At 40.2% G+C, this 24,780-nt stretch overlaps 1 protein-coding gene across 4 annotated transcripts in view; it reads right to left on the bottom strand.

Annotated features, from left to right (window-relative positions):
* LOC136871676 (uncharacterized) overlaps window positions 1-24,780 on the bottom strand; it is a 55,541-nt gene that overhangs the window by 19,974 nt on the left and 10,787 nt on the right. For all 4 annotated transcript variants that reach the window (XM_067145170.2, XM_067145172.2, XM_068227185.1 and 1 more), the window contains exons 2-3: window positions 624-760; window positions 264-528 (exon numbers count right to left, since the gene is read on the bottom strand). In XM_067145170.2, coding sequence (XP_067001271.2) covers window positions 264-528; window positions 624-760 — 402 coding nt within the window. The remainder of the gene's footprint in view (window positions 1-263; window positions 529-623; window positions 761-24,780) is intronic.

Below are 24,780 nucleotides of genomic sequence, written 5' to 3'. Positions count from 1 at the left end.
CCAATAAAAAAATAAAAAATTGCATTAATTTGATTATAACCACCTGTTAAGGAAAAGCTGTGCACTTTTACTTTAAATTTAGTGCAAATACCAGTGAAATTCACAAATACCAGTCTTGTATCATGCTACAGATATAAACCATGTTTAATAAGCCATTCTCAAAGAAAGTTTTCAGTGGTGTGAGTGCATACTGTGGGTAAGTTTCAAAAGCTTCAGGAATAAATCTAAAGAACAAAACTTAAGGTTATTGGCTCAATGCTTACCTTCAATGATCCATGAACCACTTGCACCCCAGCCTGTACAGACGCCATAATGACCAATACCAAAAGGTTCAGGGTCTTGCCAGGCCATGAATGGGGCAGACTCTCCCTCCTTTCCAACTTCTATCACACCAGTTTCCCATCGGATCCAGAAGCCACGATACTCTCCAGCGCTCAAAATGTCTGGGGTTTCAACTTCTACCTTGTCAGGCTTTGTACGGTTTCTGCGGATGACTGATTTGGTATTTCCCCAGCCACCAATAAATACCTATTTAAAAAAAAATTTAAAAAAGCAGTTTATGTTATTTCAATTATTGAAAATTATTTGGATACATCTTGGAGAAAATACTACTATGTACTTACTTCAATCATTGGATCACTCTCAGCAGGGCCAGTGGTGAGAGCAATGTGGGCATCATTGGCTGCTCTAACTTTGAAGTGAAGGGAACCTGCTGTTACTGCGTGGAAGGTGTACTCCAATTTGTCCTCGGTGGAAAGTTCTGAAACAATGAAACACTGGGTTGCAATCTGACTAAACAGCATGTCTAGAAAATTTAATTACAGTACATAGAAAGGAACTACATGTTCTGCCTTAACTAGTTTGCCCTTTGTTATTCTTATTCACAATTGCTTTAGGTCCCTTCGACTAATACCAGTTCGAAGAAATGTCTAGTGCTGAAATATTTTTCTGAAAAGGTACATTCGAACATTCCAGTAGATCTACTGAGGATAGTTTCACATTTAAGTACTTAAATATCAATTGACTGATGGGATTTTATCCCACAGGCTTGAGTATAGAAAATAAGAACCTAACAAAGCATACAACCGATGATAAAGATGTTCATTCCCATAGGGAACCTAAAATATTTGTTCTGAATAAATTCATAATCCAATATAGTTGGTCCGTTCTTGGACATTATAAATTTTCCAGCTAGCTGATGAGCCCAATTTAGCACAATGCGGCAAAACACTGGCAACCAGGAATGAGTTAGCTGGAAAATTTATGGTGTCCAATTAAGCATACAACCCTCGACCTTAAATTACCTTAAACTTTAGGCAGGAAGAGTAACTACTCTTCTATTATGCGTTTGGTGAATAATGCCATTAAAAGAAAATTTTTGTGAGAGCTGTAATGAGTAGAAGCTGTAGGGTTTGCAAAAAAAACACAAGATTTTCATAGCTGGGGCACAATATGGTGGATTTTGTCCAGATAGTTGACTTTAATTCCACCCTAGAATCAATCGGTATTTGAGTCATTTACAGGAATATGGTTCTAGGAAGGGCCTCCACCTTTAAACCTGCTGCTAAAACTCAGGAGTCACAGCAGTTCCAGTGATCCAAAAATGTATTTCTAAGTAGGTCTACTTAATCTCATGAAGGTTGAAAGCACAGACAAGCTTGTCAGGGGCCAAGAAAAAGCTGCTCGATTTGTTCTGGGTGATTTCCGCCAAAAGAGTAGCGTTACAAAAATGTTGCAATGTTTGGGTTGGGAAGAATTGAGAGAAAGAAGAAGAGCTGCTCGACTAAGTTGGTATTATAAGTGGTATGTTCCGAGCTGTCAGCGGAGAGATGGCGTGGAATTACATTAGTGGACGAATAGGTTTGAATGGCGTCTATAAAAGTAGGAAAGATCACAATATGAAGATAAAGTTGGAATTCAAGAGGACAAACTGGGGCAAATATTCATTTATAGGAAGGGGAGTTAGGGATTGGAATAACTTACCAAGGGAGATGTTCAATAAATTTCCAATTTCTTTGAAATCATTTCGGAAAAGGCTAGGAAAGCAACAGATAGGGAATCTGCCACCTGGGCGACTGCCCTAAATGCAGATCAGTATTGACTGATTGATTGATTGATTGAAGAAGGAGATGTGGTAGAGCTGTGATTGATGAGGTGAGAGCCAATCTATATGAGGATAACAGTGTGAGGTTGTGGGAGAAGTTCTTGTTCTTTTATTTTTCCCCTTTTCCATATTGACCTGTGTCTGTCCACTTGCACTTTAGTGTATCATTAAGATGATATATCAAACTGGAGTGAATCCAGTCACAAAAGCAGCTTTTAAAGAAATTAAATTAGATCATGATTCATATTAAAGTTAAATGGTAGAAATGATTATTACCAGGGAACAGATTTCTATGTAAATACATATTTGTTTAGGAAACAAATTACTTTTCTATTATTTTTAAGAATCATGACTTGTGGAAATGAAAAATGCTGTGTTTATATCCATATTTCAGAGTTTAGCACACATGTTCCATATTCTTAGTCATTAAAATGTATACATTCTATATTTCAGCTAAAATAAATTCTATTAAATTAACAGTCCTTTCAATAATGTATTAAAAAAATTGATTTATATTTAACCATTTAATATTTTAACTTGTGAGGAGCTTAAGAATCAGCAATGTTCTGGTGGTTTCCTGATTATCTAATAATTCGAGCATTCCCTTCTATTGCTTCATGGGACTAAGTAAGTTGTGCATGCCATAGACTAAGATCCAGCCTGAATTGAAGTTGCAGTCTTGTGAAATTTGTGTGATGACTTAGATACATTCAGGATAATTTTTCATGCATCACAAGCACATTCAAAAGGCTCCAAAACCTGCATCTGGCATTTTCAGAAAGTTTTGAAAACATGAATAATACTGTAGAACAACTGAATCATGAGAGAGATCAAGCTGCAGAGATAGCAAAAAATAAAGATTGACACTGTATTTCCAACGAACCCTGGATATGAAGAAAGGTTGCTGCATGTGTGGAAACTTAAGTGTGAATTTAATGTTGGGCTTAACCCAGCTGACATTGTGAAGCTCAAATATGTCCTGATTACCTCTTCTGATCAATGCAGTTTCAGTCAATATACTGTAAATCTGTCTGCAGAGAAAACTAAGATTCACTTTCCAGCAATTAAAATATTTTTTAATCCAAGCTTTTAATAACAAACGATTGCATGTTCTGGAAGGCCAGGCACGTGGTGTAGCAGTAGCATGCCTGCCTCTTACCCTGAGGGTTCCGGGTTCGATTTCCGGCCAGGCCACGATTTTTACCTAGGTTTGAGGGATGGTTTCAGATCCACTCAGCTTACGCGATTACAACTGAGGAGCTATCTGACAGATAGCGGCCCCAGTCTAGAAAGCCAAGAATAACAGCCGAAAGGATTTGTCATGTTGACCACACGACAGGTCTTCTGGCTGAGCAATAGTCGCTTGGTAGGCCCTTCAGCAGTGATGCACCATGGGATTTGGTTTGATGTTCTTGGAAGTTCATATTAAAATAAGAAGGGCAACATAATGTTTCATGTAGACCTACTTTGTTTAGCTTCATTGTACTTTGATACTGAATGGAAACTATAGGTTCTGTGGTATTTTTATTTCATATTTCAACAAAAATAAATATATATGTACATATTTGGTTAATTATTAGTACATATAAATCCATTACATTACATTATTTTGTTATTGCTTACCCCCTGCATATGGGGGCAGTAGAAATACCCATAGTATCCCCTACCAGTTGTAAGAGGAGACTAAAAGGAAACCCAGGAACTAACTTGGGAGAGTTTGTTGGCGACCATGGAGCCCTTAGCCGAGTCGTGGCATTTCTTCCATTTGTGCCAGGCTCCTCACTTTCATCTCTACTATCCGACCTCCCATGGTCCACTCTTGTTATCTTTCGATCGCGACGGTATCTGGTATCGAGGCCTAGGGAGTTATTTTCACGCCCTTCGTGGCCCTTTTCTTTCTTTGGTAGATACCTTCCATTTTTCTCTCTTACTAGTGCTGTATAGAGGATGGATGTCTAGTTGTACTTCCTCTTAAAACAACCACCACCACTCACTCGATTTAAATTAGTTACCGGTACGTACTTTTTGGGATCTTGCACAGCAAAGTCCCTAGTGTATCACTGGAAGACACCTGTCTGCTGCAGATACTACTAGCTACTGGTCGTCATTTGAGAATTATTTAGCATGTGCATAATTTCATTTTTTGTCGACTCCTTTAGTTCCTCTTGAGATTCTAAGGCACTGATGTGTATATGCGGCTGTCTGCGGCTTGTGACGCTCCTTGGCTCTCTGTGGCCCTTCGCAGTTACATAATTATTATTGCTGCTCTCCACTGACTTCTTCCTTGTGGTATATAAACCAACTATCAGGTTCATACTCAAAAAGAAGACTACAGAGGGGTACAAAGTTTCGTAATGTTGCCAGGATGATTTGCACAGCAGTTCTCAGAGTTCGTTATTGGCTCGTTGACTCACTTTCGCACGACCGGTATCAATATTTCCTCATTTTTTTTTCACTTTATTGGCAAAAGGTATGGTAGGATCTATAGGAGAAAACAACTTCGTAAACATTCTAAATACCTAAACGCTGTCAGTAATTTTCCTGTAAAATTAACCGGTAAAGGAGAGACGTCGAGTTTTATGTTTAAGGCCCCATCCTCTGAAGACCTCCCGCGCTCCTGATATATTTTTGAACGAATTATAGCTAAGACCCTACTCGCCCTTATCCTGAACTTGTTTCATTCACGGGCGCTAATCTGCTTAAGGCTGATTTGCCGAGAGATTTGTTACTAAATGAACATGCACAACATTGATTATATTTTGAGATTATGCGCCGTAGGTACATTTCTCAAAAATGAAAATGAAAATCCACAGTCTGTTTCTAGTGATTTGACCGGGTCAGAAACGGAATTAATGAAGCCCCCTTCTAGCGGCGAGGATGGGAATTGTACCGGCTGCCGAGGCCTGTCGCACTCTGGGGCAATGATTCCATTCCTGACCCGGTCAAATGACTGGAAACAGGCTGTGGATTTTCAGGTACATTTCTCAATTTGAGGTTTCCTGTTTTCCGATTCTGCTTTTAATAAACCTGCTCTTTAAATAAGAGGTAGGCGACGGAATTATTTCAAATTTTCCGTTTTTCGGTGATCACGTAAGAATGACAATATTACCGCTTAGCCAAGACGTCCTTGACCCCAGAGGAATAGGAGAGGTGCCGCGCCTGCGGTACGTCATCGCCCGGTTCGTACATGAAACTAAGCCAAGGCATGCCGCCTCTGCGAGTCCCTGTGCATTCCTCTTCTATTCCCAGCAACCAAGAGGCGACCGACAACTTGTTAACCAAGCTTACGTGAGAATCAATCATTTCACTATGATAAAGTTTACTGTATGCCCCACTATCTACTTTTATTAACGGTTTCGAAGACTGAGGTGCCAGAATTTTGCCCCGCGGGAGTTTTTTACGTGCCAGTAAATCTACAGACGAGGCTGAAGTATTTGAGCCACTTCAAATACCACCAGACAGAAGGCCAGCGCCTCACCCGTCCGAGCCACTCAGCCCGGCTCTGAAATTACATGTAGAACAGCTATACATATTTGTAAGATCATTCTGTGTGGTGTGATTTTCTTTTCAAGTGAGAAATTTAATGTGATTTTTGGCAAATAGGATCGAAACTATCAACGTTTAAATTATTCGTATTTACCACTCTGGATATATCCCAGAACTTAGAAAAATATGGCGACTTATGTCTCATTTACACACCGACTCCGACTAAAGCGCAGCAGACCGGTGGCCAAGTGGGCAATTTTGGTTAACTGTGACACCTATGCTATCATACCACTTCGTACATATTCTTGCACACGTTCGATTTTTGAGACAAAGCTTCCAGCATTTAATCTAACAACTGCCTCCATTAGCTTCCGCTCTCCACTTACCCTCTTTTCGACATTGTAAATAGGTGCGAAATGTAACCATCCTCTTTTCTAAACTCCTCTTGCATCTCAGTCTCATCAGGTATATCTATATTTAGGAGGAAGAAATAAGGAAAGGCTCCCACAGAGAACTGCTATACTAAATTCGCAAGGTAAGTGGAAGAATTCCGTTTGTTCATGAATGTTCTCGCGCCGAGTTTGCCCCGAGAAGGGTTCGTTTTGGACCTACAGCTCTCAAAACTACTAACTTAAGCATTGAGGAAATATATAACATCCCGTTCAGAAATTGGGGAGGATTGGAAAGATAGGCGGCGCTCGAAATTACCCTAGTATCTAAATTCTGAGAAGTTATTTCGGAGTTTTGGCATTAAGTGTTTTGGAACTAGAAGCAACCGCCACCAATATTTTTAAGAACTCTCTGCTACGTCATTTCTATAGTAAGATGAAATACACATTTAAAATGTTTCCATTCGGCGATAGTTTATTCTTTAGAGGAATTATAAAAAAATTAATAAGCACAAATTCGAAATTTTACTTAAATCTTGTTTGTAAAGACTAATGAGGCTGCATCTTCCCGGTAACCCTTGTATAAAGGCAGATTTCTTTTTGAATGATCTATTTGACAACATTGTAAGGTTCTATTTTGGAGCCTTGGATGCAAGAGGCGAGCGACTGCGTTACACTGCTTGCTAAGACAACTATTAGAAAATCAATACAATAGAAATATCTCATGTAGTGAGAAAACTCCGAATTTGTGGGTGGTCATTTTAAAGGATTAAAATATTTCTGAATAAAGCATTTTCTTGAAACTTCAGAATGCTTCAAAGAATAACATCCCTTAAAGTATTCGTCTTCAGTACTCTTCTAAAAATTTAAAAAAGGTAGCGATAACTTCATTATAACAAATTACAGAAGCGTTTAAAATGAGACTAATGATCCCTTGAAGCTATTCAAAAGTAGGTGCCAAAATACACTGGTAAGTCTGGTTTACGGTGTCTTTTTGGCTTTTGGTTAGTCGATGCAACCATGTGAGGCTTCATTCTGAAAAGGTTCTTGCTAATAAACCTTGACTGCGTTGTAAAGATAGTTTGGGATGGTTATATGGTTCGCCCCGGTCCGGTAGTCTTTTAGCTTTCTTTCTTTCCTCACTAATCTTACAACCATTGGTTTACAAATACTGTTCTCTCGCCGATTATTTACAATTAATCTCTTTTTTGCCGGTACCTTCATTTTTCCTTTTTCTCTCCTGATTAGAGTTTAGATAGGGTTGGTAGCCTAGTTGTAGGCCAACCTCCCCTCAGAAAAATCGCCGCCGCTGTCACAGCCACCGGGACAGAAATGAAGCTTCAAAATGCTGTCCTTCCATTATATTACACTGTATGTTATATTTTGAAAATTACATGTCTGAGGTGCTATGGATTGCGGTAACGTGATTACCATCATGCGGGGAAGAATAGTACCTTTATTTAGCATCAACGGGTGAATTTAAATTTGTACAAACAGTACTTCCGGCAAACTACGTTTCAATTTTAACGAGGAGTTTTCTTCCGCGTATTTGTACATAAATGTTGTACAAAGGCAGAAAGTTCGGAGTTTTGCTTGCACCAAGTCTCGTTCAAGGCCACTATGATGAGCCTACCACCTGAAGCATAACAGGTCGCCTCTGCAGTACTGTACAGCCAGCCATACGAACACGTCAGGGCACCAAATATGGCTTCCTGTAGTTCTTACAACCACCTCCAGTTTGTAGGTACCGGTATTACTTTCTTTTTAAACACTATTTCATATTCTGTATTCGCAAGGTTCAGTAAGTTAACACTGCATGAATTATATATAGATCCTGGGATAACAGAGTTCAACTACGTATGCAATTTAGGTATTGGAACCTTCACAACATTAAGAATCTAACAAAAACAAAACCATATGCCTAACATTAGTAACTGCTGATTAGCGTAAGATACTGTCCCGAATGGAATTTTTTAACTTGCCATGGAATTTACCGATTAGTCTCTAGCATAAGCGCTATAACTAGAGGCACGATATATTTCGCGTTAACAATAAACGCGAAAGTATTAAGATAATTTTTTAGATCTCTTAACGAATGATTAGGCCTATTCTAGTTAAGAAAATTGTGATTTTCTGCGAATTAAAGCGATAAGGTCGATTCAAAGCGAAATTTACTTCTGCGATAAGGGCGAAACTCCCACGAAATTAATACAAAAATCCAGTCTAAGCGGCCAATTGGTTGGTACAAATTGAATCTAGGGCTACCAAATTTTTTCAACCAGATAAAATCCCAAGCAGCATTTGGGGGGGGGGGGGGGGAGGAGAGGAATGGTGCGTTTATTGCAGGTGTTTTGGAATTAGAAGGGTCTATTTATCCATATTCCCATTTGCTAGTTTCAAAAATAAGCTAACTACAGAGCAGGATTAATGTAATTGCTTCTGGGCACGTTTGTGAACTAGTTAGCGAGGTTACTAAAGGGTTAGGCTAACTTACTCGTTAACAAATTAAGACTGACACACTCCTTGAAAAATGTTTGTGACTGTTGCCAACAAAATTGAAAAACACATCTCCCCAAATGATGCCAACATGCATTCTGAATGATTAATTTCATTTAACTAAGGGAATTCAGTCAAGCTATAAAAAAAAATTTAAAAAAATCAGTTTCGATTATGAATGAAGAAGCACAAAAAGTGCACGATTTTAAAACGTTAAAGCAATCTAGCATTGTTGCTGGATCCCTTGCTTCTAATTATAATCCTGAAATAAACTGAAGAAACTCTCGGTCAACGAGTGGAAATAATTCAGTTACCGCAAGCATTTAAATTAATTCATCTCAGCTTTGCAAATGCTGTAGTAGAATCCATTTGGATTCCCCATTCATCCATAGATGCAGAGAGTTTTCCAGAGTACAATTTCTCTGTCAATGATAGGCGACTACTGATGCTTGTTTAAAGGGGCCAACATCTAAGGTCATCAGCCCAGGCGACTACCTAACATGCGCTGTGTTATCTTTCACAGAAGTAAAGAATAAACGCAAGGGCGACTATCATAATTGTAACGTAATTTAGTATGTAATCGACTAATCTTAATTAGGACTATAAGAAATGATTATCAGAATTGCCATTTGTATGTACCTACATTCACATAAATAATTCACATATCAACCAATGACTTCTTATGAAGATCTTTTGTAAATTCTTGAAGGGACATTTAAACTGCAGGAAATGTTCTACTTTGCAAAATACTGCGAAGTTTTCCCCTCCTCGCGAAATTCTACATACAATAATACGAAAATAATCGTGCCTCTATTACACACCACGAGACTGTTTTGTAATTGGATCCTACCTTGAGCCTAGCACTGTGAGTCTTCCCTTGCTTAAACCACTTTACGTAGGGCCAATTTTACATTTACGCTGGACCACATACGTGTAGGATTGGTTTTCGAATATGATTCTTTACTATTTCCAGACAAGCCAGTGGGTAACGCTGCCGCCAATCACCACCATGGACGTTCAATCACTAGCAGATACGATTTCTACACGTTGGAACTGCCATCCTTTCTCCATACAGAACATCCTCTACTAATAGCGTTGTTCTAATTCTTATACTTCTTTTTTTGCTTTCGTTGCTACCTTTCATCAGTCACCGTTGTGAACAGTACACTTATGTACTTTGTGCGTAAATATCACTCGAATACTTGTACAAGATTCCTCAGGATAACTCAGTACTCTAAATTATTTCGTATCTTCAATACAGTTAACGCAGAAGAAAGCTGACCTCTGAGTAGTATTTACGAGTGCTTGTGATTGAACACTGCACGTCTCTAGAGTTAGGTAAGCAGCTGTTATGTGCAAATGTTCCTTGTTTGCTTAAAGGGAGACGCCCTCCTTCCGCCATCAATCGATACAGAGTTCTTGGTTCGACCTTTATGTCTGGCGTCGCATTGCCAATCGTCTCGACCTACATTTACTTTTTATGTTACACCCCCCCCCCCCCTATGGGTAGGGGTGGTAGAATATATCCACGGTATCCTCTGCCTGTTTTAAGAGGGGATTAAACGGGGGATTTCAGGAGGCCCTTAACAGCCTGGTGTTTCTCTCACCTGACTGACATGATCCTCATTTTCCCTACCCGATCTTCCTCTGTTAACTAGTTCTCTTCAGACTGACGGTATTAGGTTTGCGAGGTCTACGGAGTCTCATTTTGATGCCCTTCTTGGCTCCTCAACTTTTGCCGATACCTTCAATCAGTTACTGGAATAATAATAATAATAATAATAATAATAATAATAATAATAATAATAATAATAATAATTACACATTCAAGTAAAATCTTAGTACCAAGCGAATTTGCCGTGCAATTAGGTTCCCGCAGCCGTGAGCTTGCATTCGGGAGATAGTGGGTTCGAACTCCACTGTCGGCAGCCCTGAATATGGTTTTCCGTGGTTTCCCATTTTCAAACAAGGCAAATGCTGGGGCTGTACCTTTACGCCACGGCCGCTTCCTTCCCACTCCTAGCCCTTTTCCATCGTTGCCGTAAGACCTACCTATGTAGCTGCGAAGTAAAGGAAGTTGTAAAAAAAAGTTCGTGAGTGAGACAACTTCAGTAACCAGGAATGAAGACTTGCTATACCGTCTGAGGAAAGTGAAACAATGAAACTTATTTGGCCTAGCAAGCTTCTCAAGTTGCCAACTGACAATTCTCCATTTCCAAGCTGGAAGTTACTGGTTCCAGGGGCCATCTGCCTTGTTACTATACAGTTTAGAAGAAAGAGTTTACATACAATATATTAATGATTACTTTGGCTTACATTTACGGAGCTGCAACATTCTCTAAATTCTTCATACAGGGGCTGAGCGAAGTTCATGCATTTATAATGTACATGTAACTCTCTGTAAAGCTGACGTAGTTAAAAAGAAAAGAATAAATCATGGCCGGGCGTAAGATCTATTTTGGGAACGAGAGGTCGAAGTTGAACACGCTCACAGCCACGCCCCCATTAATCAGCAACGGCGCTTTCATCCGTGTATGTCTACAGATGATTTTTCTAGGTACAGGAGGGAAGCTTGTGCAAGAAGAGAATTTTATACACACTTTTCAAAAAAATCTTATACTGCCCCATGTTATCAAAATTGCAATTGCTATTTTGTTTTAAGTTAAGGATCGCCCTATACAAACTGTTATATGTTCTAAATCCTGCCGGACGGAGTACCTCAAGTAAAGCGCTGGCTTTCCAGATCAACTTGGCGGGTTCGAACTTTGTTCACCTATGTGATATTTGAAGGTGCTCAAATACGCCAGTGTCGTGTCAGGAAATATACCGGCACGAAAAAAAAAAAAAAAAAAAAAAAAAAACTGCTGGGATAAAATTTAGACATATGCGAGTCTCCAGAAATTGTAGAAACAAAAACCAATATATCTGAATCCAGCAAACTGGCGGAGTGACCCTGCTGAATAGGGTCTCTCCTCCTGTGTACAATGTTTTTGAATGAATCTGGTACGGTCGGTCGAAACCTAAGGGTACCAAGTGGGAGATCTCTAATAATAATTATATAGGCATGTTAAAAAGAACTACTTTTAGAGCGAAATTTCACATTTTTAAGGATCATTCGTAATTTATATTTTGGTTTCTTCACGTTGGACATTACTATTCCATATCAACGATTCGCTTGTTTCCCCACTATCAACGTAAATGTACTATAGTTTATCCTTTCGATGTGAAAGAGGCTCAACAAGAGGAGGTCAGTTGTTTATGGTCTGAATGTGTAAGAACCCACCTTCAAAAATCTCTTCGAATTCCCAAATCCTCTACCTCATTCACATTCCTTTTAAAATGTAGGCCTAATGTTTTATAATTTATTTGCAAGAGATAATCACGTGTCATTTATTAGTTTCCCGTTCGGTTCTGTTAAAGTTTTCAGAGCACACAAAGTGTTTGATTCATTATCATGGAGTATTACTTTAGGGGCCGATGACCTTCGACGTTAGGCCCCTTAAAACAACAGAGTATTACTTTCATACGTTTCTTATTTCTTTATGGAATGTGATAGTTCAGCATCACTTAGCTATTTCTGTACCGAGTGTTTGTTTAGCGTCATTTAGATTTATTGTTGATTGTCAGCTGTGCTGGAGTACTATGGCATTTAACTTCGCTTTGCAAGAGACTAGTGGACGATACCACACAATGGTCATAACTTCCCCTTGTTGACAGCGTAAACTTCTGCTTATTTTAGAGAGGGATTACGTAAAATGAAATGGCATATGGCTTTTAGTGCCGGGAGTGTCCGAGGACATGTTCGGCTCGCCAAGTGCAGGTCTTTCGATTTGACACCCGTAAGCAACCTGCGCGTCGTGAAATGATGAAGACACATACACCCAGCCCCGTGTCAGAGAAATTAACCACTGATGGTTAAAATTCCAGACCCTGTCGGGAATCTAACCCGGGACTCCTGTGACCATGGAGCCGGACAGGGATTACGTAAAGAATAGTATACACAATATGAGAGGAAATTTCCCTATTATAGCATCCAACCACTTGTCAACTACCGAATTTAATTTCCAGATTATGTCACTGCTAGTGTGATGGTTTATACACAAATTAGCCTCCTGTATATAGGACAGCAAGCTATTGTTCCATTAGCTAACAATGAGAATTAGCCGGCAGGCAATGGCCTCTCCCAGAGACAGCTGTGCCAAATACCAAGTTCAGTGCCGGCCTGCTATTTCTGGACGTTTGAAGAACTGACACTCCACCGAGCACTTGCGCTTCCCCTGTCTCAATGCAGTTATAATACCGGTGCCGTTTTATTGGCCATAAAGTGTTGACGAGCAATGTAAACCAACAACTACAACAAGTGTCTGAGAAATCACTAAGTTCCATATTTCAAGAAGAAACCAGGCGATAGTAGTAGTTTGAAAGGAAAATACCAGATATATCATTATTATACGTCCTACCAATTACTTTTACGGTCTGAGATAGAGCCAGAATTTTTTCCTGCAGGGGCTTTTACGTGCTAATAAATCTAGACACGAGGCTGGTGTATTTGAGAACCTCCAAAATAATACAATCGGTCAGAGTCTGAATCGAATCCGCCAACTCAGACTCAGAAGGGGAGCACTCTGCCGTCTGAGTTACACAGCACGGCAAAGGAAGAGTCGAAAGTGATGACCATGGTAAAACTGAAGCAATGCTAAACTCGGCTAGGTGCCCCGTGAGAACCACCACTACTCCTACCCCCCCCCCTCATTCCCCACTGGGTGGGGGCGGTAGAACCCCCCCCCCCACGGTAACCTCTGACTGTCGTAAGAGGAGACTAAAACGGACTCCAGGGGCTCTTAACTTGGGAGCGTGGTTTGGCGACCACTGGGCGCTTAGTCGAGTCCTGTTATTGTTTCCACTTGTGCTAGGCTCCTCATTTTCAATCCTATCCGATCTCCCTTTGTCAACTCTTGTTCTTTTCAGACCCCAACGGTATTAAGTTTTCGAGGACTGGGGAGTCTCATTTTCACGTCCTTCGTGGCCCTTGTCTTTCTTTGGCCGATAGTTTCGTTTTTCGAAGTGTCTGATCCCTTCCATTTTTTCCTCTCTGATTACTGTTATAGAGGATGGTTGCTTAGTTGTAATTCTCTTAAAACAATGACCACCGCCCCCTTTCCCCCCACTCCAATGCTTCTCAAGTCAAGAGCGCTAGGAGAAGAAAAATAACCGTAGAGGAGCAACCATATGCCTGCACTATCAGCGATCATTCACCCGCAACACATGCTCTTTCCAGGGACTACATTTACAATGATATTCAAACGTCAGCATGTGTTGCAAAGTCGCTATTTGCATTTCTTGCAAGCAGTTGAATAAACACTTATGGAAGGTTGAGGGCCAACTGTGCAGCGAAATAAGACTGCAGTAGTAAGTTCGAGTAAGAGTAAAATAATTTTTAAAATGGCTGTTTTCAGGTAGAGAAACGTAACTTAGTCGTTTGGTCCCTCCAGATTTTCCTGATCTTACTACTGGAACCATCTCATTTTCTACCTTTTTCTAGTCTGATATGCCTCACTTACCGTTCTAATCAAACAACTACGGTGTTTGAATAAGTGAAATAATTGTTTTTGTTAGTGGTTTAACGTCGCATTAACTAATCTAAAGTTTTCGGCGACGCAAGGATGGGAGAGTGCTAGGATAGGGAAGGAAGCGGCCATGGCCTTAAGCTACAATCCCAGCATTTGCTTGATGTGAAAATGTGAAACTACGGAAATCATTCAGGGCTGCCGATGGTGGGATGGAATCTTTCTTCGCGGGGCCAACCTGTGTTTAGCCTCATTTACTCAATTCTCCCCAGATCTGAAGTCAACTTCAAGGAATTTATAAGAACATTAACCTATGGTATAAGAGGCAATTTTCTATGTTAACCCTAGGACAGTCGCTTGTAACACAGCATACATTTAGCAAGTAGCAATTTTTCCACTGCTGTTAGAAATTCTTTAATTAGTTTCCATTTTCTTTTACAACAAAGACAGTTTACAACTAAAAATTCACGGGCTGAATACTATGAACGGCTGTAGGTTTATGGAATATCATTTCAAACCTTTCTTCTTCTATTATGTTTTCTAATTTATTTTATTTTCTTTGTCATCTTTCATTTTATAGTAGAACAGTATATTTCTGTCATTCTGTAATTTACGTGGTCAAGTGTAAGAGGGCCACGAGCCTTAACTTCGAAATGAACAATTTTTCAAATGCACCAACATGAAAAATGCCACAAATTCCACAAGTTTATAAAATATTTCTAAGAATCAGGGTTAATTTATAAACTTACCATTGGTGGTTGTTTTCTATGGGCCTAACAGAGTCTATCGAACTTTTCAGCACGTTCACTGTAATATATCGATAGCAATGAAGTAAGAGAATATCAGTTTAATCCACTTTCCTCTGCGAATAAGTGGTACAGTGTTAGCCTGCGAATGTGAAGATCACGGGTTCAAAGCCAACAAAAGTATTGTCTGATTTCTGAAGGGCGAACAAAATCGTCCATTCCGCACTCCACGTCCTACGGACGTCTGCATGCAAAGTACATCTGGTGACATTTGGTGTTTACGCGACATTAAAGCACAGCCATAGATCACCCAAGAGTTCTAGTTTATCTGCCATCGAGTAAAATATAATGTAATTCACACGCAGGCAGTCTAAATGACTTTAGCCAAGGTGAATTTGTTAGAATTTATCAATTTTCTTTTTATTATAACCCTTAGGAACATTCCCTGTAGAACGTCCAATTGAGAAATATCGGCTACGTTCAATGTGTCATTGTCGGGAAAAGGCACCCATGCATCGAAATTACTTCAACAATGCTCGTAAACTGCTAAAGGTTCAACCTTAGCAAGTAATGCAAGCCATACAAAACCTAATCTTACCATCACTGAATGGAACATCCGCTGCTTTCTGTGCACCCTGCTTCCTGTACAGTTTACACCTGCTTGTTATGGAGGTGACGTCATGCGAATGTCCATTATTCAATGAGCTCATGAGGAGTAAAAGGACGACCTCTTCAAGAAGACAGCCTTGAAACTTACACTAGGTTCACATGATAAAGTCATTGCGAAATAAGCGCGCGCACTGGGTTCGTAACGAGGGGCGACCTGAATATCTCAAGCATACACGATGAGGACGAGTTAAGGCATGAAAGGGCCATATAGCCTACTCATTCATTATACTGTACTAAATTCGTCTGAAGTTTACGCATTTTTTTATTATTATTATTTTTTTTTTTTTGAGCGGATGGGGTGCTCTATTAAACATTCTGAAGAGATGAAATTATCAGAAAATTTTAGGAATCAAGGTATTCTTTTTTACTAGTTCAGGACGACTGTTGCAACTGGTTTTGAACTTCTGTTACGTTCAAAACTGTAAACTCACGAGGAATAAAACTGCAAAATTTCAAGAAACTTTTCAATACGTCTATTTTTATAATCAGTAAAGAAATTTATATCACAGGACTTCCTAGTTACAAGGCCTGTGAAAGGAGATCCAACTGTCCGAAAACTTGACGTTTCGCGAAAATGGTTTTGGTATTATAATGCATTCAGTACGCACCTTTTATGAAGCAGAAACTCAAATTCAGTTCTTGAGAACTTTAAGTTATTTGATCCATTGCTCAAGTTTCTCATTCAAATGGAGAATAAGATTCTGAAGATAACGCCGAGTACGCCACCAGGTCTTTAACATACCACCAATTATGACAAGAGTGGAATTACTTCTGTCCGTCCTTCATTACTCGGCCAGGACTGGATCCACAAACTTGCGACCAGCGAGCCGAACTATGAACTCTACATCTGATCGAACCAGGCAAAGTTGTCAATTTTTTTTTTTTTTTTTTTTTTTTTTTTGGCTGGACGGGAAGAGATTGATTGTTCAATTTCAGAAGCTACAGATCTTTTGAGTTTGACTTTCACAATGATCTCTACCCGTTATACCACTGCATAAGACAAGGCAGTATGAGAGTTTCGAGTGTCGTACTTGCCAGCGAAATTGAATGGATGGTCCACGAAAGGACCATGAACGACTGCAAAATTAGTCAACGGAATAACAAAGAGTCAGGTTAGAAATTCGGCATAAAATAATGGTCTAAATTTAAAACTTCAAAACTGCCTTGCATGTTAACCCATTGAAGTCCAAGTGACTTTTACAGTGTATTTTTAGTGAAAGATAGTACAATTACAAAAAATATATAAACAATGTTAAGGAATCTAGATCCTACTTAGTTTAGGCGATATAAGTTGTCTTCTTAAGACCTTATGAGGAACTTTACTTAATAAAGAAATCTGCATCAGTTTCAACGAATTTAGAGGACAAAGGTTGATACAGAAAAAAGGCAGTATGAACCTTGCTTTCGTGACTTGGGACACAAGTATCGAATTAAGAACTGGAAAGTTACTGGTATGTTCGGTGCGCGCGGAACAATTCAAGTTTTTCTGTGAATATTTTCAAAAAAGGTTTCGACTCCCTTCCCCCTGTGCGTGGGAGTGGTAGAATAATATCCACGGTATCCCCTGCCTGTCGTAAGAGGAGATTAAAAGGAGCCCCAGGGGCTCAACTTGGGAGCGTGGGTTGGCGACCACTTGACCCTCAGCTGAGTCCTGGCATTGCTTCCACTTGTGTCAGGCTACTCACGCTCATCTATCCTATCCAACCTCCCTTGGTCAACTCGTTCTTTTCCGACTGAGGGTATTAGAGCACTCGAGGCCTAGGGAGGTTTTTTTTTCATGCCCTTCGTGACCCTTTTCTTTCTTTGGCCGATACCTTAATTTTTCGAAGTGTCGGATCTCTTACATCTTTTCCTCTCTAATTAGTGTTATATTCCTATTAAAAAAATCCCTACTTCCACGACCACTTTCGACTCTCTACTACTGTTCTACAATGAATGTAAACTGCGATTTTAAGATTCACTCCAAATAGGAAATATCTGTATAACAAGTTATTTGAATAATCTGAATCCATGGGAAGGGGGGTAATATTTCAACATTTTTAAAAAATGAAAATTAATCGTGTTTTCTTTGTGTCCTTATGAATGAATCAGTAGACTGAACCTTTGTGGTTTCCCTTGTATTAGGGCAGCTATCCGAAGTGGATTTTCTGTTATCCACGATGGAAAACTCAAAAGTACTTCGTTTATGAAATCATTTATACGAAAATTTGAAAGGAAAAACGAAATGATATATATGAGAACAACGAAATTTGTACATTTAAAGTACGGAAGACATAGATGGTTGCTGTATAGGCACGAGCCTGTTTAAGAGTTCAACAGTAAGTTATGAATACCGTGCTTATTACTGGCAAAAACATGTAAAGCCAAAAATATTACGCAGGTACATAATCTATCCAGCTGTCAGACCCGAGAATGACGCGACACAGCCGGTAGAAGATGACTAAGAGAAAAATAATGATGCAAGACGTGTACTATTAACCATCATCTCAAGAACCTTAAGTCTTCCTTTGTAGACTTCTGCAATACACTGAGAATCGTTTCCCCTCACAGCACTGAAGGGGATCTATCAGGGTTTTCACCATGTACTCGTACATGCATTCTCACCTCTGTGGGTATAATAAGTGGTAGAATGACGGCCTCCGGATCCCAAGTTCGCAAGGCAGTTTGATTTTTGAAGGGCGCAAAATGTTTATTCGACACTATTTCGTCGATGTCGGCATGTCAAAGATCTCTGGTGATCTTAAATATTTATTGGATGAAAATAATTAAAACTGACGTAGATCGCCTCTGGTAGAGTAAAAGAACGTCGAAATTGACACGCAAGCAGCGTAGACAAATGTGACTTCCTATTCATAGGACAGATTCCTTCCATCTCGTTCCCCAATTTAATTCACTGTCATTAAATCAAAATTCCTGCACATGGTAGCCGAGGGCATTCGATCATCATCATCATCATCATCATCATCATCATCAATGCACCGCAAATCAAATTCGATTTTTATATTTAGCGAGTGGAGCGACCACGTGTGCGAACTTTTTACGGCTACGGAGTCAACCTCTAGTCTCGGGAGAAGAGTGGGTTCGAACTCCGCTGTCAGCTGTCTTGAGGGTTTTCTGTGGTTTTTCATTTTTTACTTCCAAGCAAATGCCGGGACAGTTCCTATTCATCGGCCACAGCCTGTTCCTTTCCCCTCCTTACGCAAAGTTATTCACTTTCATTCAGTTCACCTTCATTAACTCAAGTGAAGCTCGCGACAGGAAGGGTAACCTCCTGAAAAAGTATGCCCATTTACTTCATCCCATACCCTGTATCAGGACAAAGGGACAAATGGGTAAAGTAAAATAATACATTTCCTTTGTTCGTAACTGCTGTAAGCTATTAATCTATAAATTTGTTGTATTTTTTATTCTTCTGGTGGCCTGCAATTTCAGGCTGATCATAAATATAAATACCGAATGTTCATAGAGGAAAAAATAAAGGTTCCATTATTTTGAGAGGACGTATACATCAAAATAAGAACGGCTTGTAAACATAGGCACTGAAATTAATATATTCCACCTTCGAGCTTACAGGACTTACAGATATGGTCAGCATCTGTTCATTTATCAGAAGATACGAATTTCAGGAATAGGGTTTGTATGTATGAAAGCAATAAAAACCTACAACTTCAAGCGTTGGAACCTTTTTAAAAAACAATTTTCTCTACTGCACATAGAAAATGATCGACAGTGGAACTTAGGTATGGGGCCCCAACTGGTAGCGACCTTCAGATCACACTTGTGAACCATCAGGTCAGATTCCAATCTGCTGTGATTCACTGGCTCAGCATTATCCATCAGGTCAGATTCCAATCTGCTGTGATTCACTGGCTCAGCATTATCCATAGAGATTAGCACTTCAGTTTAAGAAAAATCTGTTTATAAGCAATCATTCCATATTTAGTTGCGTATTTCGCCCTAAGTACATATTTATCTGCACACAGTTGCAATATCTGGTTACAGTCAAAAGACCCCATCTGCGGTACATTTTTAGAAGAGTATGATCGCAAGAGCTCGGAATCTTTATGCAGAAACAATCTTTAAAATATGCATTTAATTATACACTAAAAGGTGACAAGTATGCACAAAAAATGAATATGCACTTGAATCACGTAAAGGGTTCTCAACTTGGGAGCGTGGGTTGGCAACAACGGGGCCCATAGCTTAGACCTGGCATTGCTTCCACTTGTCCCTGGCTCCTAACTTTATTCTATCCGACCTCCTTTGGTAAACTTTTGTTCTTTTCCGACCCCGATGCTATTATGTATGGAAGCCTAGGGAGTTATTTTCACGCACTTCATGGCTCTCGTCTTTCTTTGGCCGAAACCTTAAATTTTTTGAAGTGTTGGATCCCTTCCTTTTTTTCTCTGATTAGTGTTCTGTAGAGGATGGTTGCCTATATATACTTCCTCTCAATACAATCACTACCACCACTATAACTAAGTCGTTTATATGCAGTGTATCACATTAGGCAACTAGTCTCAATTTTCTGGAGACAAAATAAATGTCAGTCAAAAGTGAGTATAGGATGAGAATTTAAGTACCGTTACTCAGTTTGAAAATGTGTGGCAAGAGATGTCCAAAACAAAAGCAAAAGATTATTGAAATGATCCTCAATGTCAAACGTATATGCCGAAATATGCAGTTATGTTCGGAATATGCAATAACGCCAAAAGAAATCTAATTATGCGTTTGCATGTACGTATATGCATTTCAGAAAATCCGGGTCTACAGTAGATAGTCACACAATGAGATTTTACTTCAGAGTCTTGTATCACGTCGACTGAAGTTTCGATGCCAACAGGATCCAGTTGTCACCGTGCCAATGAGTCGCAACAGATATTACGAGTCGTATCCAAGGGTCACAAGGGCGGACTGAAGGGCACTACTAAGTAATCCAGCCATCTGTCAGGTTACGCTTACAGAGTGCAAATAGGTATTTGAAGCAATTGGTTCACGAGAAGAAACTCGTCTCGACATTCTTCTTACAACACAGGCTCGGACATTTGTTCGCCTTACAACCTGCATGATAAACTATTTATATATTCTTACGTCAGCCTGAGTAATGTTTGAGGAAGATGTTAGTACACCGAAGTGTAGCCTACATGTAAACATCTCTGGTATAGAATACCAATGACTGAAGGGAAAGGGAGAATGAAGGACCTAAGGAATGTACATACAAAAGTTAACCAAGCTAATGGAAAACCCGAGAACTTAACTCGGTATAGTGCAATAGACATCCCTCTCTCGGCCGTCTAGTAGAGTAAAACAATGTGGAAATTAACACGCACGCAGCCTAAATGGCATCACATTAAAATACCTCCACACGGCGAGCCCACCAGATTTTTATTATTATTTCGTTAGTAGACCCTATTAAGTTGTTGGAGAGTTCCTTGCGAGAGAGAACTGTAGCGATATTAATACAGCAGTAACAAACTTATGTCCTTCAACATTAAGTCTGCAATCCTCTGAATGAACTAATTAGCTCCACAATCTTGTCTAACAATTTCAGTAGGTTTTAACTACTTTATCACTACAATAATGTAAGAGCACTCAACAGCCGACCATTCACAAGCGCACCCAACAAATCGAACAATCACTCCCCGGTGAAGTTTTTTCTTCAATTCACGTTCAGATTTAGCAGCACCGCCTCACAAAGCCCATTTATTCGCCCGCGAAACGACCTGACTGGCTAAGTTCAGCAACTGATAAGACAACGGCGCGAGATATCTAATTATTTTTTTCAAATAACACTAACACTCATATACTCTGTTCACGGTGCTTCTGATAATCCTATATAGATATTTTTCAGCTCTGTATTAACGATCAAGAAGTTCTATGAAATAAAATGGCGTATGGCTTTTAGTGCCGGGAGAGTCCGAGGCACAAGTTCGGCTCGCCAGATGCAGGTCTTACGATTTGACGCCCGTAGGTCTAGCTCTGCGGTCTCGTTTGGTTCCGTAACTTCCACTTTTAAATAGTTTGCTTTCTTCGTTTCTTTGCTGTATGATGAACGACACACTTATTCGACGATAGGATAAGATAGGAAAGGAAAGGAAAGGGCTTTGTTGGGTTACCCCACTATGTGCAAAGTAGGAAACTGCAGAAAACTATAGTGAGTGCTGCCGACGATGGGGCTCTAGCACATCTTCCAAATGCAAGCTCACACCTACATGAGAGCCGCGTAGTTAATTCGCTCGATACCGTGATTTCATGTGGAATCTACACCACCGAGCCATGCCTTCATTTAATAAATCTATCATGCATTGTCTAAGATTCATACCATACGTTCCACCTCTAGGTGGGGGCAAAAGAATAATATCCACGGTATAACCTGTCTCGTAGAAGGCGACAAAGAGACCGCAGCAGTTTAACTTGGGGGCGTGGGTTGGCGACCATGGTACCCATAACAGTCTGCTACTGCTTTCACTTGTGCCACGCACTTCATCTATCCTATCCGACCTCCCTAGTCAACTCGTTCTTTTCCGACCCCGACGGTATTAGGTTTAAGATGCATAGAGAGTCTATTCATATTCTTCGTGAACCTTTCCTACATTTTTCCGAGTGTCATACCTTATTCTTCTGAATAATGTTAATAGAGGATGGTTGCCCAGTTGTACTTCCACTTAAAACAATCACCACCACCACCGTAGGCATTTCGGCGAGAAGCTAGCTAGTCACGACGACGGACTAATCTCATTTCATAAAAATCAACCATGCCCCCCCCCCCCCCCAAGTTCATTCATGCAGACTGTGCGTGTGTTACATTTATTGAAGAAAAAAATAGAAGCCAGTTTCGAAATACTTAAATGTTATTTTGTTCTTAAAAAGGGCTTCGCTAGCGTAGGAGATACTGTATAACCAAATTCGTCGCGGATGTGTTTAGCTTAAGACGGTACGCACTAGCTGTCCTACTTAGACCGCTTATGTTCCAATATTATGCTCCTACGATCGAAATCGCCAGTTCAATTGTACACGTTGATAACTGAATTAATTCTAAAAGATGCAATACCGTGAGAGTCGGCCGTGCGGTTAGGGGCGCGCAGCTGAGCTTGCATTCGGGAGATAGTGGGTTCGGACCCCAATTTCGGCAGCCTAAAGATGATTTTCCGTGGTTTCCTACTTTCACGCCAGGCTGTGCCTTAAGGTCACTGCCAGTTCCTTCCCAACCCTAGCCCTTTCCTATCCCATCGTCGCCATAAGACTTATCTGTATCGGTGCGACGTCAAACAGATTGCAATAAGATGCAGTGGTTAAAACCCCGAGTTTTGAGACAATGCAGCCTACCTTATTCCTTATGAATATGGGAAATTTTGGAAAACATATCGAAAAAAGTTTGCAAAATTATATTATTAAAATAAAAACGGCCTTAGTGTGAAACCGTGGCATACAGTGAATTGACTGTTTTAAACCAACTTTTAGTCTGTACCCCGTTAACATTCCTTAACTGCACATGTTTGTCCAGTTATCGTCGTATGCAATGTTATAGTCCTAATCTATCAAAATGTGTACATTGACGAAGAAGCGTTTAGAACAGTTCAACCCAATGCACATTTCATTCTACCGTCACTAATAACGTAACAGCTAACAGAGTCTGTAGTCAACAATATCCTGCCAGTTTACTGCGCATTATTAGCTCTATGCTACGTGGGCGGTGAAGTCTTCTGCAGATGTATCACTGAGTGACCTCGCTTGTGCCCCGGAATTATGACGTGTCCTGATCTAACAGATCACCCCACGTGCTACGCCTACTTAAGCAATTTCTCTTTACTGTACATTGTAGCAAACATGGACGTGAACTGCATATAGACCTACAAGGAACCGCACTGGGATTTATTTACACGCAGGCCGATCTTATATTTGGAAAGGAAATTCGTATTAACTGCATTACCACGAACCTTCACGAGGTCTCAACATGGCAGTCGTGAGTTGGTGACAACGGGACCGTTGGCTCAGTATGGCATCTCTCCTACTTCTGCCAGGATAGCCATTTTCATCCTTCCTAGCTGAGCCTCGCATATCAACGCTAGCCCCCGTGGTTAGAGGTGGTAGAATACATCACGATATTTCCTGGCTGCCATAAGAGGCGACTAAAAGGTGTAAACCCTACAACTCTGGATTGAGCGTCGACGACTACTCTGTCGTTTCAGACCGCAAAAATACTAGATTTTGAAGTACCTGGAGTGTTTTGCAGATATTCTTCGATAGAACGGACTTCTGCCATTTTTTCTCATCTGTTAAAGAAGATTGTTGCCCAGTTTTGCTGCCTCTTTTGAACTACCACAATTACCACCGTTATTAACACTACCTTATCCCCTTCTGATCCCGATCTATTAGGTTGGTGTGGAGTAAGGACTTATTTTTACGCCATTCGTGGTCTTCCCTATTGCATAATTCGTCCAACGATTCGACTTCTTCCATTTCTCCCTCTGGTTAGTGTTAAAAGTGGGGATGATCCCGCATTTCCTTTTAACCACGGCCGACTTGATACATCGCTCTAGCTAGCTAACACAATCACCACCGCATCTATTACTTATCTGTAACCGATCAACAAAAACCAATTTAACGACCATTCCAAACCGTTAACTATCTAAACAGACTTCGCGGGACGGATTTTTGTCTCGCAAAGTTCTGTCATCTTACGAGAGCGAATAACAAGAGTTATTGAACGTATTCAAATGAGACAGCTGTCAAAGCAGATAAAGACTAACGACAAAGTGATTAGGCCTACTGTACTAAAAATTAACAGTAGGAATTGGTTGTTGAAATGCAAAATGCCACTTGGGGTTTAAAACTTTACTTCTGTCTACCATGCCACTACATCAATGGCGGTAATCGCTCGTGGTAGAGAAAGCAGAATTGTGTACAGACCGAGTAGACTGCCACGAGAATTTTGTTTCTAGAAGAGTACCGTAATCAGATCCCAGATTCAGTATCAGATCTGAGTCTGACAAGGTCTGGTACATCTCTTCAACACGTACTAAATGTACGTAACACGACCTAATACGTTGAAAGTTGGTTTCGAATTGTGAAAGTCGTTTAAGATTTTTTTTTTTTTTTTTTTGCTAGGGGCTTTACGTCGCACCGACACAGATAGGTCTTATGGCGACGATAGGACCTATCTGTCGTTCAAGATAAGGAGTTCCTTAAATATTTTGATCTTAAGCTTTCCGCCAGAGTTCTGCGCAGTGACCTATCATGGCTTGATCAATACTGCTCCTCAGCTGGCCACGCGGAAGAGCAATGTCCTGGCTGGGAAAGCCTTCTGGCACAAATTCCGACAC

This window comes from Anabrus simplex, chromosome 4 (assembly GCF_040414725.1).
Source record: "Anabrus simplex isolate iqAnaSimp1 chromosome 4, ASM4041472v1, whole genome shotgun sequence".
Taxonomy (NCBI): Eukaryota; Metazoa; Arthropoda; class Insecta; order Orthoptera; family Tettigoniidae; genus Anabrus; species Anabrus simplex.
The sequence above is the reverse complement of the archived record's forward strand: the minus strand, read 5'-3'. Positions and strand labels throughout refer to the sequence as shown.